Genomic DNA, 20,507 nt, shown 5'->3' on the forward strand with positions numbered 1-20,507 from the left:
ATTTCTTCCAACATTCAGAAATGTCCCCCTGACCCCTGTATCCAAAATCTTGTCTGAGACAGAAGAAACAAACACCATGCTAGTACAAGCCTTTCTCCTCCCCAGTCGCCAATTTTGATATTCAAAGGAGAGTTGGGTCCAGGAGGACTGGAGGAATCTATTTTTGTACGTTTGGAGTGGATAGTTAGTTAACCTCGAACTCTGTCGTGTCCTCAGCCATAGTGTCCCTCAACCATTCCCTGGTAACTTGAATTCTTTTCTTAAGGGAATTACAATGTTCCATCTCTATAAAGTCACAGACCTTTGTTCACAATATCTTCTAGAGTCTGGGGTGGAGTCTTCTTTCTGGAAGACAATAGGAATGATGTCCCTATTCTGTCATTTTAAAAGAATAATATAGAGGAATTCATCTCAGCTGCTATTGGAAAACTCACTGTGTCCTGAGCTCAGTGCTGGGCACTGTGGACAGTCACAAATGAGATGTTCCAGCCGTGGAGATACAGCACAAGATAGTCACAGCACAGAATAGTAAATATAATGCACAAACACAATTTTATGTATTTAACCACGTCCTCTGTTTTCAGCCCAGAGTAAGTACTGTGAAAAATGCACAGAAGGTGTAAGACTTGGCTCCAGTGTGACAAAACGACTCCTTTGGCTGAACACACGGACAGTGCGCTGGTGTTTCCCAGGAACCACCAGGCACGGTGCCTGCTTCTCAGTCTACCTGCTGCCCATGGGTTTCTGTGAGCTGAGTCCAAAGTGGCATGTCCGGCGTGGACCCTCTCAGACACCAGGGTCTGTGGCCTCATGAATGCCTCAGAGGCAACTCAAAGGCCTCACATTTGAAACTGGTCTCATCCTTGTTCCTGCCAAACCTGGTCTTCCTCCAGTGTTTCCATCTTGATGATCAGTGGAGGACCCTTGTCCAGCATCTCCACTCCCCCCGTCCAGCACTGTGAGGGCACTCGTTGCCTTGTATTATGATACTTGTCTGCACGGCCAAGTCACCTAGGACACTGCCAGCTCCCTGAGGGCAGGAACTGTGTCTTCCATGACTGTTTCCAGCACTGGGTCTCACATACAGTAGGTGCAGCATAAATGCTGAATGAACGAGAAGTTAGGAAGTCAGGTTTTAAAAAATGGGATGAGGGCTCCGCTCCTAGCTCCAGGGCATGTAAAATAGACACAACTCTTACCCTACTCAAATCTTGGGCTGGAAAACTGTTTTGTTTTATTCTTGTTCTTTCCCCCATTCTGTAGTGTGCTTAACTAAGGTAAGGTTTTTATCCTACAAAGGCCTAGGTAGGTCTGGAATACACTTGAGCCCAAAAAGTTCTCATTTCCTAATGTTCATATTGTTATGAGAAAAGTAAGTTACGAATTGAGGCTATGAAATGTCATTTTCTAGGGATCCTGGAAAACACAGTTTCAGCAGCCTGTCAGATTGGTGGATATTTGGCCTTTCCTGAAAGAAAGGAACTTTGGACTAGCTTTTTCTTAAGGGAGCCATCACATCTATGTTTTTGAAGACTTGTCTAGCTGCTAATTTAAAAATAATTTTCTAAGAATACCTACTTGTTTTTGGCTTTGTTGTAGTGTCAGCCATGATTACTATCAGCTGTAGCTACTGACAAGATCTAAAAAATCAGATTTGCAATTACTTGCTGTATGCTCCTGCTCTTTGGCAGTTCCATGTATGTGATTATTGTGGGAATAGCTTCCTACCAGAAATGTGGACACAAGAGTTTATTTTTCCCCAGCTCTCTGCTCATTCCTATGACTCCTTATTTCTTGAGACAGGATAGCATCTCTTCCAGGATATGCCAGCTTCTAAAAAGTCTGTTTGTAAGGACTTGTATGAGATTGAGTTTCACCATCATTATTGGGGAGGACCAAGACTGTGCTTACCTCTGGTGGATTCATGTTTACAGAACTCCGTTTTTTTTTTGTTTGTTTGGTTTGGGGTTTTTTTGTCTATATACAATGTGGTTGATTATTGTGGCCCATCACCGAAACCTCCCTCCCTCCTCCCTCTCCCCCCTCCCCCCCAACAATGTCCTTTCTATTTGCTTGTCGTGTCAACTTCAAGGAATTGTAATTGTTATCTCTTCTTCCCCCCACCAGTTTTTTTTTTGTGTGTGTGTGTATTTAAGTATTTATTTTTAGCTCCCACCAATAAGTGAGAACATGTGGTATTTCTCTTTCTGTGCCTGACTTGTTTCACTTAATCTAATTCTCTCTAGGTCCATCCATGTCGTTGCAAATAGCAGTATTTCATTCTTTTTTATAGCTAAGTAGTATTCCATTGTGTAAATATACCACATTTTCCGTATCCACTCATCTGATGATGGACATTTGGGCTGGTTCTAACTCTTGGCTATTGTAGATAGTCCTGCGATGAACACTGGGGAACAGGTATACCTTCGACTTGATGATTTCCATTCCTCTGGGTATATTCCCAACAGTGGGATAGCTGGGTCATATGGTAGATCTGTCTGCAATTGTTTGAGGAACCTCCATACCATTTTCCATAGAGGCTGCACCATTTTGCAGTCTCACCAACAATGTATGAGAGTTCCTTTTTCTCCACAACCTCGCCAGCATTTATCGTTCAGAGTCTTTTGGATTTTAGCCATCCTAACTGGGGTGAGATGGTATCTCAGTGTAGTTTTCATTTGCATTTCCCGGATGCTGAGTGATGTTGAGCATTTTTTCATATATCTGTTAGCCATTTGTATATCTTCCTTAGAGAAATGCCTGCTTAGCTCTTTTGCCAATATAATGGCATTTTTTAATTGGGTTGCTTGTTTTTTTCGTGTAAAGTTGTTTGAGTTCCTTGTATATTCTGGATATTAATCTTCTGTCAGATGTATATTTTGCAAATATTTTCTCCCACTCTGTTGGTTGTCTTTTAACTCTGTTAATTGTTTCTTTTGCTGTGTAGAAGCTCTTTAGTTTGATATAATCCCATTTGTTTATTTTTCCTTTGGTTGCCCATGCTTTGAGGGTCGTATTCATGAAGTCTGTGTCCAGTCCTATTTCCTGAAGTGTTTCTCCTATGTTTTCTTTAAGACATTTTATTGTTTCAGAGTGTATATTTAATTCTTTAATCCATTTTGAGTTGACTTTAGTGTATGGTGAAAGGTATGGGTCTAGTTTCATTCTCCTGCATATGGATATCCAGTTCTCCCAGCACCATTTGCTGAAGAGGCAGTCTCTTCCCCAGTGAATAGGCTTGGTGCCTTTGTCAAAGATCAGATGGCTGTAGGTGTGTGGGTTGATTTCTGGGTTCTCTATTCTATTCCATTGATCAGTGTGTCTGTTTTTATGCCAGTACCATACTGTTTTGATTATTATAGCTTTGTAGTATTGTTTAAAGTCAGGTAGTGTTATGCCTCCAGCTTTATTTTTTTTGCTCAGCATTGCTTTGGCTATGCGTGGTCTTTTGTTATTCCATATAAATGTCTGGATAGTTCTTTCCATTTCTGAGAAAAATGTCATTGGAATTTTGATGGGGATTGCATTTAATTTGTATATCACTTTGGGTAGTATGGACATTTTCACAATGTTGATTCTTCCAATCCAAGAGCATGGGATATCTTTCCATCTTCTTGTATCCTCTCTAATTTCTCTCAGCAGTGGTTTGTAGTTCTCATTATAGAGATTTTTCACATCCTCGGTTAACTCAATTCCTAAGTATTTTATTTTTTTGGTAGCTATTATAAATGGGCAGGCTTTCTTGATTTCCCTTTCTGCATGTTCACTATTGGAGAATGAAATGCTACGGATTTTTGTGTGTTGATTTTGTATCGAGCTACTTTGTTCGATATATAGGATCATGTCATCTGCAAACAGGGACAGTTTGACTTCATCTTTTCCAATTTCCAATCTGGATGCCCTTTATTTCCTTCTCTTCTCTGATTGCTCTGGCTAGTACTTCCAACACTATGTTGAACAGGAGTGGTGAGAGTGGGCATCCTTGTCTAGTTCCTGTTCTTAAAGGAAAAGCTTTCAGCTTTTCCCCATTCAGGATGATATTGGCAGTGAGTTTATCATATATGGCTTTAATTATGTTGAGATACTTTCCATCTATACCTAACTTATAGAGGGTCTTTGTCATGAATGAATGTTGAATTTTATCAAATGCTTTTTCAGCATCTATAGAGATGACCATATGGTCCCTGTGTTTGATTTTATTAATATGGTGTATCACATTTATTGATTTGCGTATGTTGAACCAACCTTGCATCCCTGGGATGAATCCCACTTGATCGTGATGAATAATTTTACATATGTGTTGCTGTATTCTGTTTGCTAGTATTTTAGTGAGGATTTTTGCATCTATATTCATCAAGGATATCGGCCTGTAGTTTCCTTTTTTGGTTATACCTTTACCTGGTTTTGGTATCAGGATGATGTTTGCTTCATAGAATGAGTTTGGGAGATTTGCATCTGTTTCAGTCTTTTGGAATAGTTTGTAAAGAATTGGTGTAAATTCCTCTTTGATTGTTTGGTAGAATTCTGCTGTGAATCCATCTGGTCCTGAGCTTTTCTTTGTTGGGAGCCTTCTGAAAACAGCTTCAATCTCCTTTATTGTTATTGGTCTGTTCAGATTTTCTATGTCTTCATGGCTTAGTTTTGGGAGCTTGCGTGTGTCCAGAAATTTATCCAGAACTCCGTTTATACTGGTAGAACCCAGCTAGCACACCTGCTTATGCCAGAATAGGAAAACATGAAAGAAAGCGCTTCACCTCCAACCCCCCCCCCCCCACTGGAGAAATAAGCTGTGAAGATGCATCATTACCAACAATTTAGGTGATGGGAGAGAATTTATTTTATTTGGGACCTACTGCCCCCCTTTGTGTTTCCTAATTGAATTTTATTTATTTAAAATTGTGGTAAAATTCGCATAGCAGAAAATCTACCATTTTAAAGTGTACAATTCAAGTGACAGTTAGTACTCTACAATGTTGTACAACCATCACCAATGTCTAGTTTCAAAACATCTCCCCGAAAGGGAACCCCACGAGCTTTAAGCACCGACTCCTCATTGCTTTCTCCCACCTCCCTGCCTTACAGCCCCCACCAACTACTAATCTGCTCTTTCTATTTATTTGCCTGTTCTGGACTTTTTATATAATCATATAATATGTGGCCTTTTAGTTTGGGCTTTTTCACTTAGCATAATGTTTTCAAAGTTTATCCATGTTGTAGCATGTGTCAATACTGAATTCCTTTATATGGCTGCATAATATTCCACTGTACAGATATCCCAGATTTTGTTTATACATTCGTCAGTTGATGGACATTTGGATTATTTCTACTTTTTGGCTCTTGTACAAGTATCTTTTTGAGTTCATTTTCCATCCTTTTGTTTATATACCTAGGAGTGGAATTGCTGAATGATATGGTAATCCTGTGTTTAATTTATTGATAAACAGTGGCTGCACCATTTTTATATGTTTGTTTATTTTGGCAGCTGGCCAGTACAGGGATCCAAACCCTTGACCTTGATGTTACCAACACCACACCCTCCCACGTGAGCTAACCAGCCAGCCCCCCATTTTACAGTCCCACCAGTAAAGTGTGAAGGCTCCAATCTCCACATCTTCTCCAACACTTATTTTCTGAGTTTTTGTTTTATATTTTGTTTTTGCTTTTTTATAGCCATCCTAGTAGGTGTTAAATGGTATCTCATTCTGGTTTTTGTTTGCATTTCCTTAATGGCTAATGATGTGGAACATCTTTTCATGTGTGTCTTCTTTATATAAATGTCTCTTCAAGTACCTATTTTTTAATTGGGTTGGCTTTTTGCTGTTGAGTTGTAGGAGTTATTTATATACTCTGGATACTAGAAATTATCAGATAAGATTTGCATGTATTTTCTCCCATTTTGTGATTGTCTTTTCACTTCCTTGATAATGTCCTGTGGTGCACAAAAGTTTTTAATTTTAATGCTGTCCAATTTATCTGTTTTTTCTTTTGTCACTTGTGCTTTGGGTGCTAAGAAACCATTGTCAAATCCAAGGTCATAAAGGTTTACCCCATATTTCCTTCTATGATTTGGCTGTTTTATTTATGTATTTAATTGTATATATTTATGAGGTACAAAGTGATGTTTTGATATATACATACACAATGTGGAATGATTAAATCAAACTAATTAATATATTCATCACCTCACTTTTGTGGTGAGATGTTTGAAATTACTTATTTTGAAGTGTAGAATACATTATTATTGACTATAGTCCCCTGCTGTGCAATAGATCTTAAAACTTATTTCTCTTGTCTAACAGACCAACAATTCCCCATTCAACCCCTCACCCCCCACTCCCAGACTCTGGTAAACATCATTTTACTCTCTATTTCTATGAGTGTGACATTGTTAGAATCTGCATATAAGTGAAATCATGAGGCATTCGTCTTTCTGTGCCTGGCTTATTTCACTTAGCTTATTTGTTTTGTTATAGCAAATGAGAAGATTTTCTTCTTTTTAAAAGCTGAGTAACATTCCATTATATATATACTTGCCATTTTCTTTATCCATCCATCCATTCATGGACACTTAGGAGGTTGATTTTATATCTTAGCTACTGTGAATAAGGCTGCAATGAACATGGGAGTGCAGATATCTCTTTGACATATTGATTTCAATTCTTTTGGATATATATTCAGAAGTAGGATCGCTAGATCATTGGGTTGTTCTATTTTTGATTTTTTTATTGAAACGTAATTGATTATACATATTTGTGGGGTACAGAGTTGAGTATTAATAACTGTATGCAATATGTGATGGTCAAATCAGGATAATTAGTATATTCATCATTAAAAAACATGATCATTACACAATGTAAACATTTTTTGTGGCACTTTACCAAGTTCTCCCTAGCCCCCCTTCCTCTTTCCCATCTTTGGTGGCCTCAGTTCTGTTCTCTCCTTTTGAAAGTTCAAGGAATTATTGTGATTGTTGTATCTATCTTTCTTTTTTGTTTATTTTATTTTATTTTATTTTTTCACCTCCCACTTATGAGTGATGATAGGCAGTACTTCTCTTTCTGTGCCTGGCTTATTTTATTTAACATAAATTTCTCTCAGCTCATTCATGTTGCTGCAGATGACAGAATTTCATTCTTTTTTATAGCTGAATTGTATTCCATTGTATAGATATGCCACATTTTCCCTAACCAATCATCCGTTGATGGACATTTAGGTTGGTTCCATATCTTGGCTATTGTAAATACAGCGGCAATAAACATGGGAGTGCAGGTATCCCTTCAACATGATTTCATTCCTTTGGGTATATACCCAGCAGTGAGATTGCCACATCATATGATAGTTCTATCTGTAATTGTTTGAGAAACCTCCATACTGTTTTCCATAATGACTGTACTAATTTACAGTTCCACCAACAGTGTAGGAGGGTTTCCCTTTCTCTCATCCTCACCAGCATGTTACTCTCTGTCTTCTTGGGAATAGCCAGTCTAACCGAGGTGAAATGATATCTCAGTGTGGTTTTGATTTGTATTTCCCTGATGCTTAATGATGTTGAGTTATTTTTTTTTCTTGTACCTGTTGGCCATTTGCCCATTTTTAAATTGCATTATTTCATATTTTACTGTTTAGTTGTTTGAGTTCCTTATGTATTCTGCATATTAATCCCTTGTCAAATGTTTACTTTGCAAATGTTTTCTCACATTCTATAGGTGGTCTTTTCACTCTGTTGGTTGTGTCCTTTGCTGTGCAGAAGCTTTTTAGTTTCATATAACCCCATTTGTTTATTTTTTCTTTTGTTGTCTATGTTTTCGAGGTCTTATTCATAAAGTCTTTGCCCAGTCTTACATCCTGAAGTGTTTCCACTGTTTTCTTCTAGGAGTTTTATAGTTTCAGGTCTTATATTTAAGTTTTTAATGCATTTTGAGTTGATTTTGGTATATAGTGAGAAGTATAAGTCTAATTTCATTCTTCTATATATGGATATCCAGTTTTCCCAGCACCATTTATTGAAGAGGCTGTCCTTTCCCCAATATATGTTCTTGATACCTTTGTTGAAGATCAGTTGACTGTAAGTACATGGATTAATTTCTAGATTCTCTGTTCTGTTCCACTGGTCTGCATTGTTTTTGGTTTTCTGAGGAGCCTCCATTCCATTTTCTATATTGGCTGTACTAATTTATATTCTCATCAACAGAGTTCAAGAGTTCCCTTCTCTCAGCATCCTTGCCCACAAGGATGTAAAAAACATTCAATAAGAAAAGAATAGTCTCTTCAGCAAATGGTGCTGGGACAACCAGATTTCTATATGCAAAACAATTAACTTGGGCCCTTAATTCCTACCACATACAAAAATTAACTTAAAAAGGATCAAAGACATAAATGTATTTAAGGCAATGAAAATGGAAGCACAGCATACCAAAACTTATGGGTTGGAGCAAAAGCAGTCCTAAGAGGGAAATTTATAGCAATAAACACCTACATTAAAAAAGAAAGACAATCTAATGTTATATCTCAGGGAACTAGAAAAAGAAGAGCAAACTAAGCCCAAAGTTATCAGAAGGAAGGAAATAAAAAACATCAGAGCAGAAATAAATGAAATAGAGAATAGAAAAAGAAAAACAATGGGAAAAAATCAACAAAACTAAGATTTGGTTTTTTGCAAAGATAAACCAAATTGACAATTCTTAGTTAGACTAACTAGGGAAAAAAAAGACACAAATAAATAAAATCAGAATTGAAAGACAGAACATTACCACAGATACCAGAAATACAAAGGGTCCTAAGAAATTACTATCAAAAATTATATGCCAACAAATTGGGTAATCTAGAAAAAATGGATAAATTCTAGACATGCTTGTCAGAAATTAATTGGCAATAAATATATGCATTTATTTTGTACTTTCAATCACATTCCATTGATTTATATGTCTGTCCTTACACCAGTGCCACACTGTTCTTATTACTGTAGTTTTGTAGTAAGTTTTGAGATAGGGAAGTATAAGTCTGATAACATAGCTCTTCTTTTTTCAAGAATGTTTTGGCTTCTAGGGGTCACTTGAAATTCCATATGAATCCTAGGATCAGTTTTTCCATTTCCACAATAAAAAAGGCCATTGAGATTTTCATAGGAATTATATTAAATCTATAAAAGCCTTTGATTATTATGACTATCTTAACAGTATCATCTTCTAATTCATGAACATGGGATGTCTTTTGATTTAGTCAGGGCTTCTTCAGTTTCTTTTGGTAGTGTTTCATAGTTTTTGGTGTACAAGTCTTTTATACCTCCTTGCTGAAAATTATTCCCAAATATACTATTCTTTTTGATGGCATTGTAAACAAGATTCTTTCCTTAATTTCCTTATCAAATTTTACATTTCTAGTGTGTAGAACTACAACTGATTTTTATCTGTTCATGTGGTATCTTGCAACTTTACTGAATTTATTAGCTCCAATAATTTGTGTGTATTCTTCAGAATTTTCTAGATATAAGATCATATTATCTAAAAATAGAGATAGTTTTACTTCTTTCATATTTGTATATCTTTTATTTCTTTTTCCTGCTTAATTGCTTTGGTTAGAACTCACAGTAAATTTGTTGAATAGAAGTGGTAAAAGTGGGCATCCTTGTCTTGTTCCCGATCATAGAAAGATATCTTTCAATCTTTTACCATTGAGTATGATGTTAACTGTGAGCTTTTTATAAATGCCCTTTCGTATTAAGGACATTTTCTTTTATCCTTAGTTTTCTGAGTGTTTTTATCATGAAAAGGTATTGAATTTTGTCAGATGCTTTTTCTGCATTGATTGAGATGATCATGTGATATTTTTTCCGTCATTCTATTAATGTGGTGTAATATATTGATTGGTTTTCATATGTTGAACCACCATTAAATTCCTGGGAAAAAAACCCATTTGGTCATGATATATAATTTTTTTAATGTACTGAATTTGGTTTTCTAGTATTTTGTTGAAGATTCTCTCTTTTCAAAAGCAAACAAACAAACAAAAATCTCATAGCTCTAAATTGTTCTTCCCTGTGCTAATTTTTACTCTTCTTTTCTTCTCATTATTCATATTTAACCAAGCTAAATATTTGGTTGTGTTTTCTTCACTTTTTTTGCTATGTCTTTATGAGCAGGTAGCTTGTAAACCATACATAGATGATATAATACAGTAAATGGTAAATATTGTTAACCTGATTTTTACCTTTTTCTTCTTGAGCTTTTCTTACATTATTGTTCATGAGAAACTTTAATAATGTTCATTCGCAATATGATCTTGTCTCCCCCAAAGAAGAAGGTAAATTGAGAATATAACATTCCTTGACATTTCAGCATTGGAGCACATGGAGCAGTCAGTGCCTCAGACACCACCAGTAGAGTGTAAATGAACACTGGTTCCCCTTTCCTAACAAAGTTTTGTCACATCCATTGCCATTTTAAGTCTCCAGAAAAGGTTGTTTCTAAGAATAGCAAAACTTGGGAAAGAATAGTTCCTTGATCTTGTTCTGTAGCCATGGTGTTTTCTAGTAGTTGGGTCAGGGGAATGCAGATTATTTATGAAAACCAGGTCAAATGAATATGGCAGATTCAGCTAACTCAGAAAAGACGTTTTCCAAACACAGAGAAGTGCTAGGTAAAATATAAACACAGACAAACTTTTAATACATAATTAAACTCAAAAGAAAGATAAGAAAATTCAGGTCCAAGAAACAGGGTGACATGAGAGCAGGCAGGGTACGAGGGCACTGAAGCCGAGGAGGCTGCACGGGGATATCAGACCTCATGAAAGGTACAGAGGCAGGGGTTTCAGGGAGAGGAGACAGGACCTCGGTCCTGTGTGACATAGACCAGAGCCCTTTACACAAAGCTGCAAATTTTGGAAGGCTGCCATTTCAGTGAAACAGAAACTAGAAGAATTTTACTCATTCAACTGACAAGGAAGCAATGAGTCAAACTTTGTGCCCAGAGGAATGCACAGAAAAAAGAATTACCCACTGGAAACTGGAAGCCCATGCTTATGTATGAGGTCCAATTTTAAACTATCACCAATGCTGCAGGAATACCAAGATATTAATATAAAGCTAAGATATTAATATAAAGATTGATGTATCCCACGGGCCCTGAAAGAGTCAAAAGAAAAATTGTTCTAGTTCTGAAGAACTAGGGCAGACATAGAAAATGAACCATAATGCAGGAGAGTCATTCAGTCCTACTGATAGGAAAATTAGCTCCCCAAGAAGTGGAGATGCAAGGAAAGTCTGAAAGAGTCTATAAAACACTGATAAAATAAGATATGAAAATCAAAAAGCAAGGGGAGGATAGTATGTAAGAACAGGTGGATTTGTTGTACCCAAAGATAGCAATAGGAACTATTTCATTCAATACTAGCATACTAACCGAAGCAATGACAATCACCGGGGAAAAAAATCTCTGCTCTTCCCAAAGTTCCTGGGGGGTTTCAACAACAGAAGTTTATTTTCTCACAGCTCTGAAGGCTGCAAGTCTGGGCTCAAGGTATCTACTGGGTTGGTTTCTCACCTGAGGCTCTCTCCTTGGCTTGTAGGTGGCTGTCTTCTCTCCGCCCCTTCACATGGCCTTTCCTCTGTACATGTCTGTGTCCTAATCTCCTCTTCTTATGAGAACACCAGTCAGATTGGATCAAGACCCACCCTAATGACCTCATTAATTACCTCTGAGACCCTGTCTCCCATTCTGAGGTTCTGGGGGGTTAGGACTTCAACATATGAATTTGGGGAAAACACAATTCAGCCAGATATAGAGGGCACTGGCAGACTCTCATGCATGGGGCCAGCAAAGTGACATCCTGACGGTGAGAAACCCAAGCACTCTGGCCTGCAGGGCAGGATGTTCATACACCCCTTTGGGTTTATAGAAATAAACAACAGCTGTCCTCTAGGACGGCTCCATGTGTCTTTACAGCTTTGGCAGCCCTGGAGGGAATACTTTCAGGAAAGGCAGGGACAGTGCCTCATGCTTGTGTTTTAGAAAACTCACCTTGGTTTCACTGTGGTTCACGTAAGTCTCAGGTCCTGGGCTGCTCCGGGGCTGGCATGTCGGCTTCGGAAGGTGGAAAGGCGGTCGCAGGTGGGAGAGAGGTGTGTCAGGTGACCTGGACACTGAGCGTGTTTGCCTTACCCGCAGGATGAACGAACGCGACCGCCTCATCAAGCGGCTGGGCAGGAAGACGCCCCCGACGCTGTTCCGCGGCAGCTCGGTCCAGCAGAGCGTCCCGCGTAAGTAGCCGTGTCCCTCCTACCGAGCAGCTGGCGTCCAGTCAGGACAGGGGACCCGGCCGGAAGGGGCGGGGCGGGGCGGGGACGGAAACTCACGTGTCCGGCCCGAGGCAAGTGCAGCTTGAATGTGGGTGATCCCCGGGGACCCAACAGCCTGAATGACAGAATCCGTAAGCTTAACATCCTGACGTTGGTTAAGATCCTCCGTCAGCCTCCCAGGAGGATTTTTAGGTGATATTCTTGAAGTGGTTTTTAAAAATTGTTGTTCCCAAAAATAGCAATAGGAACTGTTTCATTCAATACTGGCATATTAATTGAAGCAGGGGCAATCACTGGGGACAAAATCTCTGCTTTCCCCAAGAAGGCTGTCCCACATCTAGAGTTGGCATCCCCACCCCACCGCCCCCTCCATCACTGCCCCCAGACCCAGAGGAGTGGCAGTGAGCGAGCAGCTGTGACAGACCTCTCTCTCTGAGCTCCTGGGAGCTCCCGGGCCTGTTTTTAGCCTCCAGCCCTGCACCTCCCACGGAGGGAGTCCAGGCTGCCGTCCCCAGGGCCGGTGCCTCCCAGGCCGCCTCCTCCAGCCCTGCCCCCTCTCTCCCATGTGCCCACACGGGCTGTCCTCCCACACCCCACTCCCTGCTTACCTTCCCCTCCCCGAGGAGTTTAGAAGGAAAGAACTGGAAGAACAAGAGCAGTTTATGAAGTGAAGAGTCCCTGTGTAATAGCACTATGGCAGGGCCTAGGTACAGTTCATTTATACTCCACCTGTCAGCAGGTATGTGCAGACTTTCTCACGTGGAATATCTACAGGGGAGCAATGGACTGAGGCCACCTCAGAGGCGGGGCTGACATACTTTGTGTCCTTAAACCCTCCCACCCCCCAGGAGGTGGGTGGCACGGCCGGATAGCACAAAGCAGAGGGCAGGTCAGTAGAGTGACTGGCCTGGTGTTGCTGTGGGGTCTGAATCTCAGCGGTGGTCTCTGACCCAGGAGAGAGATCAAGTCAGGAGGTTTGATGGGGTAGCCCAAGCAGTTCTGTCTGTGGGGACCCCTTCTGGAGCTGGACTTCTGGGGTCCCTGCTCTGCCACTTTTTCATGACCTTGGGCAAGTTACTGAAACTCTCTGTTTCTGCATCTGTAAAATGAGGATAATACAAGAATCTACCTGGGGTTATTAGGAGGATTAAATGAGATCATTTATATCTAAGGTGCCTAGAACAGTGCTGGATGATATAAAAAGTCTAATAAATGTTAGGTATTATTATTATTATTATTATATTTTTATTATTCTGCCATTAGCTGAGTAACTTCGGGCAACATATTTCTCTAAATTTCTATTTTTTCCTTGGGAAAAAGAAATAGGATTATAGTAATATGCATCTTACACAGTCTTTACAAGACTTAATGATGATGTGTGTGAAGCACCTTCTGTGTGCCAGGCACAGAGAGGACACGGACAGGTTCCCTACACCACAGTGTTCACACCCTTGAGCCACCGCTTCTCTCATAAATGCTCCAAAGGAACCATGGGAAGCACACGTGCAGTGTATATACTGCGGTCAAAGACCAAGCGACAGCTTTTATGGAAGAGTCATAAATATCTTAAGACAACTACTGAATCTTTTTCTTAAGTAAATATTCTGAAGGCCCCGCCCCCCCTCCAAAATCTACTGAGTAAATATAAGAAAGCTTCTAAAATCACACCACATTTTTAAAACACTCAGCAGCTAGTACTGGAACCTGATGGATAACAGGACATTTCTGTCATTAACAACTAGAGAAGATCATCGAGCAGTCAGAACTGTTCCTCGGGGGCAAGAAGGTCTGTATGGCTGTCTCAGCCTTCACATGTCCCTCCTTGGTCTGGCTATGCTGTCATGGGCCTCAGTCTCCCCAGGAAATTGTAAAGAAAAACTCTAATCTTGGTAGTATTTTTGGTTCCTAAGAGCTACCAACGTACAATATTTGTAACTGAGATCAACATTTCCTACACAGTCTAATTTCTTCATTGTCCCCATGGTCTTCCCCATTTCTAAGGCTGTCAGGAATCTTTTTCCACACAGGAAACCACGGCTTTCATTAAGATGCTGTCAGAGCTCAGATTCAAAGGAATGCTACTTAAGGAGAGCTTTATTCTAAAATAGTGAAAAAACGACAAAATTTTATGGACTTCACCAAATGAGAGAAGACAAAACAACTAAGAAGTTCACCTACCCTCCCGTCTTCTTTTACCTACCCAATTCTGTCCCTGGATTCTGGCTGTGGCTGAGTATTTAGGAAGCAGGTGCATTAGGAAGGCAGCCGGGGGAGTTGGTGACTTGGGTCCATGCAGTGCATCCTCCAGGCCCCCATCGTAACTTTCTGGCTCTCAGGTCTCCCTGAAAGATGAATGAAAGTGGGAGATGCAGAAAGCTGGGGGCTTCCTCTGAGCCCCCTGTTGGATGCAAATGGCAGTTAAATGTTCATCAGGCAGAACCTGGTGAGCTGATTCTGCATCTTTGCAAAGGCTTGGCAGGCGGAGGCCAGGTGAGCAGTTACGGTGCCTGTTGTTCCATTAAAACTTCCCCCATTATGGCTCTAACTCCCAACACACACGCACGCACGCACGCACACACACACACACACACACACACGAGATAAACCTACAAGGCCATCTTCCTTTCATTCTTGAATCCCACTTTAAGTCTCTGCGCCCAGCATTCCGGAGACTTGATGGTAGGTGCAGCCAGTGGGGACTGGAGTGGGGTGGCATTACCTGGGAGAAGAGGTTTGTATTAGGACAAGGAGTTCCTCTCTGCCTGTACCTTTGGAGGGAAACCTAGAAACCCTTCGTCCTCCAGAGTGGCCGAGTCATCCCACTGCAAGCCCATCGGGGGCCCTTGTGGCAGTTACTAATGCAAACTGAGGAAGTGATAGAGCTGTGAGCTAACAAAGCCCTTGGGATTGAGTTTCCAGTAGGCGCAGGCATGTTATGAATGAAAAACAGGATAAATAAAACAAAAAGCTTTTGCTCCTTCCATTTAAACAGGGAGTAGACAATTCCAAAAGCTAAGATAATTTTCCCAAAAGGACACTCCCACACAGTGTTTATGTTTATGTCTCAACAAGTCCTCCGTTCATTCCCTACCACCTACAAAAAAAAAAAAAAAGTGTTTACCCCCGCAAAAAGAAACTAAGGCATTGATAAAATATCAAAGAATTTATTTGAGCAAAAATATGTGTGATCGCAGATATAGATTCAAGAGGACTTGCACCAGGTGTTCTAAATTGCAAGCCAGGTCTCAGTATTTTTTATAATCACAGGGAAAGGGAGGACAAAGGGAAGAGGGCAGCCTCTGGATCAGTACGTCAGGTTTTTCATTGGTTACATGGTATCGTATAGGCTAATGATTGGTTCTTGGCTACGTTCTATTGATAAGCAAGCAAGAGTCACAAGATGTTTTTTCAGCGTTCCTGAGTTAATTGATTTCCTTTGGTGACAGCATTTTGAGTTTCTAAGCTAAAAGTCTTAGGATAAACATTTTTCAGGATGTGGGGATAGGGCTGCTGGCCCATCCCAGACCTCTCCCAAGGCATTAGGAATTTAGCTGGCCTCGCTCAGAGCACATTTCTGCTTTGTCGTTAGTAATTGTTCTAATAGCACTGACTGTTGACACGGGCTCCTTTCTCTTCTGGCGTGGCCTCCGCTGCTGGTGCATGCAGGGTGTGAATTAGCACTGAACAAAGATGATTCTGCAGCCTGGGATGGTTAGCCAGGGAAGCGTCCTGTAGCCCATGTGGAGGACTGCAGTTGTGAGAGGACTTGGGCCTCACAGGTCCAGGCCATTGATTTTACAGGAAAGTAAACCAAGAACCAGAGGGCTTAAAGGCCACATGGCCAAGTGATGGCCAAGCAGGAACCAGAACCATCCTTTCTTGCCCTCAGTGCTTTAGCCACTTGGATCCAAGATGAAAGCTGAGGGAGAGGAGAAAGCTGTCTTCAGGGTGGGGAGCTCCGCACCTCTGCTCCACCAGCAACGTTCATAAGGAGCACTTCCAACTACTCGTGAAGACCATCCATTGATCAGAACCACTTCTGTGGGATGACGAGCCCCCAGGTGGTACAGCGGCCACAGTCAGTGGCAGGACTGCCATGGTCCAGAGACAATGGCTGTGTGCCCCTCAGGGACACATCAGATAATCACACACTTACTGCAAACGTTCCTTTCTAAAAGACCAGAGGACAAAAATTGTCCAAGCTGACTGCAGTACATGGCCTTGCTTCCAGCGGAGACAGTGTTATTTGCTAGATTTTGCTTTAAAACATCCCCAGGAAAGGTGTCTCCTTTTGGACTGAAGCAAAAATGCTTCATGAGGAGCACCTTGTGCAGGGTCTGGGGCAGAGGTGCGTGTGCTGCCCAGCGCTGGAGGAAGGCAGGAGCCTGGGAGCAGCCTGGGCAAGGGAGGCCTCCTCACGCCTGGTGATCTCTGATCAAGCAACTTGACAAAAATCCAAAAGCTGTTAGGGGAGCAGAGGTGAGAGGCAGCATTGGCTCTCCAGTGGGCAGGGCAGATCACATGAGGACTCTAAAGCCACCTCGTGTGGAGCCATCAGAAGGAGGAGGTTTGAGTGCACCCAGTGTGGGCCCAGGGCAGAGCACTGACGCAAGCACCCCTGTCCCGCAGGAGCCTCTGCCTCTGGGCAGGCTTCTTTCCTCCAGCCCAGCGACCCATCCACTCTTGTACCCAGCCATCTGGGGGGCTCACACCGTCTGGGGGCTGCCGCACTACATCTGCCATGTGGTGGGATTTATTGGTCTGTGGGTTTTGTTTTGTTAGAAATGGAGGTGAGCAAGTAGGCAGAATTCCCCTGTGGAAGATTCCTCTGTCCTCGTTCATCCTCACCTGGCTCGTTCTGCCTTCTCTCCCGCCCACTCTCTCCCTCCTGTGGCCTCACTGGTCCCAGCCCTCCTCCCAGCTGCTCAGCCCCCATGTCCTCAGTAAACTCCTGGCCACCCCTGCGGACAGGCTAACCTGAGCCTTGGGATTCCTCAGGCAGCGGCTGGAAGGCACGCTCTCTGGAAGAGCCAGGATGCCAGCCCAGGGACAGGCACTGCCGGGTCATGGGCTACACAGAGTCAAAAAATAGCCCAAACAGCTTCTTTTGAAGTTTCCACCTGTTCTCTGTCCCCATGGATATTCTTACATGTTGCTATTGTATGTCTTCATGCCCTAGAAACTTTCCTTTCTAACATTTCAGACATTTTAGCCAAACGTCTGAGTAAATTAACAGAGCATCCAGGAGCTGATACATGGCCACGCTTTCTGATTTCTTTTTCACCTTTTAAAGAGTATGGCATCATCTAACAGCTCCATTGATAAGTCATAAACAGGCATGGGTGGGCATCACAGCCGTCAGGCTCTTTGCCGTGCTGTCTTTGGACCAGAATGTCTAATTGAGCTGTAGGACTTTTTCGTACCCCTGGCACAGAAGGGCTGGCCAATGGTGAGTGAGTCTTACAAGCGTCCTTTCTGTGGGAAGAGCCTGTGGGAATCAAAGCCCCACCTTGGGCTTGTGAACACAACCTCTTTCAGAACTAGGGAGGCAGCGAGTGAGGGCCCTGCAGGCACCCTGCCAGTCTGTGACCTTGGGCAAGCCACACAATTCTCTCTGCCTCCATTTTCGCATCTGTGAAGTGGGAAGCTTCCTCTCACAGATCTCATAGAGTTGCTGGGAGGATTAAATGGATGATTTGAAAACCGTATATAGAACATCACCTCATATAAATAGCATTTAGCAAGTGTTGGCTATTATTTATTGTATTATTATTATTATATGAACTGACTGTAAAAGAACCAGTCTTCCTGTGGCCACAGGTCCAATCGCTAAATTTCTGTTGACTTTATCCTTTTCTTTATTTACGTGGAAATAAACCCACTTCAACTACTTATTACCAGTCCAGATCAGCCTAGTTTAAACACAGGAGCCCTCCGAGCATCACGTGTGCTTTGCCAGCTCTCACTGTTATTAGCGTGGGGTGTTTACAGCTCCGTAAGTTAGCCACCCAGCCTGCAGCGTCAGGCAGGTCTGGATGTCTCCTTGTGGTTGACTGTGGATACATGGAGATGTGGACTGGTGACCAATGTGCTTCCCACCCTGAGCTCAGCTGCAGCCACCTAGAAATAGGAGACCTGCCCCTCGGAGCCTTCCCCACCCACTGTCAGCAGCCAGAACCCTCTGGGCCCAGTCAGGTTACCCCCGCCCTGCTCCCACGCCTCACTTCTCACGTTCCCCTCCATAGCCACAGGCCTCTTTATCTCGGGCCTCCGCCTGTCCATGGTGTAGGAGGCCAGTGTGTCCCAAGCAGTTCAGCCAAGTCTTCTCCCAAAGCAGCTTACTCGCAACCTAGTGCTTGACGCCCCTGGTAACCAGGTGCTGCTGTGTGATTCTCTTTCAGATGGGTACGCCTTTTCTCAAGAAGAGCACGGAGCTGTGACTCAGGAAGAAATAGTTCGTGCTTATGACACCACCAAAAAGAAATCGAGGAAGAAATAAGACGCGAGTTTTCCCGATTGATCCTGGGAAAGTGATATGGTTAGTTGCACCCAGTGTTAACACATCTTGGTCAGAAGAGACTGGCATCAGCAGCCAAGACACTGAAAAACACATTTCTGTGGCCTTAGCCAAGCAGTTTGTTAGTTATACATTCCCTGGCAACCCGGAGCATAGCCCGCAGGGGACGCCATCCCCCCCAGTTTGTCTGCAGTGCTTAGCCTAACTCTTGTTTATGTTGTTATGAAGTATTCAACTGTGCTCTGTGAGGTGTGAAATTAAAAATGTTGTGTTTCACCGATATTTAAACATCAGTACTGGTGGTCCTGGGAGAAAAGGAAAGGAGATTTATGTTGCGTGAGATACCCACCTTGTGTAATTGGAGCGGGGCACGTTTCCTTCTCGTTTGGTTAGCTCACAGATGAAGTCTGAGCGGCAGCATGCAGACTTCACTTTCGGCAGGTTGCGCTCTTGATCCCTGTTCTGTTTGTATGAAGTGGGCGTAAACTTCTTGATTGCAATGAAATCACAAAAATCTATATCTGGGTGGTAAGCCCGAGAACATTTATTGAAGCTCTCGGCCCCATTTCCAGCAGGATGGAGCAGTCGATGTTCCAACAGTCTCCTGCACCCTTCCAGGTGCCATCCGCCTGGTCCTACCAGCGCCGTCCAGGTGACTCTTGTCCTCAGCCCTCTGCATGGCTGGCCGCTGCACAGCGCATGGCAGCTGCGGGCAGCTTCTCCAGACCTGCGCTCTTCCTTGTTCCACTGCAGGTTCAGATGTGGACTCAAGAAATCCCTTCCTCCACCACCCTTTTTGTTCTATAACTAAAGAAAGAAAACATAGCTATTCTGCATATATTCTAAATATTTATCTGCCTCTTTCTGACAACGGGGTCCCCGCAGGTCAGGGAGGTGGTAGAATCTCTTCAACACTCCCTGCCCTGGTCAGGCTCTGAATACTCATCCCTGACCTCCAGACCACTGGGTCTTTGGCATCCACTAAAATTAGAACCCACGATTGTTTTCTTGGGAGTTCAGAGCACATTTCAGATCTTCACTGTCGGGAAATGAATGAATTTGTTATGTGTCTGCGCACACGCCTGTCACTCTAACTGCAGAATCTGAGGGTGAGGAAGCCCAGACGGGAGTGCATAGGACGTTAAGGTGGCAAAGACAACGAACACAGAAGTCCTCAGAAGGAGAAGGAAGGGCACAGAGACATTGGGAGGACAACACAGAGGACATCTCCTGCCAAATCAATAGAAATTGTGAATCGAGCCCTGACAGTTGTCATGATCAGCCTGTTTTGTACAGGAGCTTAAACAAGACCTAGATGTGCAGTTTAAGTTGAAAAAAAAAAAAACTCAAGTGTTTCAAGAAAAAGCCCTTTTTAAATATTCACTTGACTTCCTTTCTTGATGCAGTTAGTGTTAGACACAGGTACCTTTTTGACCACGGACGGAGTGTCCTGAATTCCAAGGCAGGGAAGGCAGGTGCTGAGTCACTGCTTTTCCTGCCTGCAGAGCCCCACGTTCTAAATTTGGACAGAACCTGGAAGGCTTCAGGCATGCACCTAAGCACCTGAGCCCTTCATAAATGACCAGCCTGGAGGCACGTTCTCTCCTCTCTGCTTTGGTTGCCAAACCAGATTTTTGGATGGCTTAAAGTAAATACTTCTGGGCAGCTGTTACTGGTTAAAATGGCACAGTTCCT

The 20,507-nt window shown here is 42.4% G+C and overlaps 1 protein-coding gene across 1 annotated transcript in view; it reads left to right on the forward strand.

The window, feature by feature from the left end:
• Positions 1-18,958, forward strand: part of ATP8A2 (ATPase phospholipid transporting 8A2) — a 584,662-nt gene extending 565,704 nt beyond the window's left edge. The window contains exons 39-40 of the mRNA XM_063101556.1: positions 12,165-12,256; positions 18,697-18,958. Coding sequence (XP_062957626.1) covers positions 12,165-12,256; positions 18,697-18,794 — 190 coding nt within the window. The 3' untranslated portion in view covers positions 18,795-18,958. The remainder of the gene's footprint in view (positions 1-12,164; positions 12,257-18,696) is intronic.
• Positions 18,959-20,507: the final 1,549 nt, after the last annotated feature.

This window comes from Cynocephalus volans, chromosome 7 (genome assembly GCF_027409185.1).
Source record: "Cynocephalus volans isolate mCynVol1 chromosome 7, mCynVol1.pri, whole genome shotgun sequence".
NCBI classification, from domain to species: domain Eukaryota; kingdom Metazoa; phylum Chordata; class Mammalia; order Dermoptera; family Cynocephalidae; genus Cynocephalus; species Cynocephalus volans.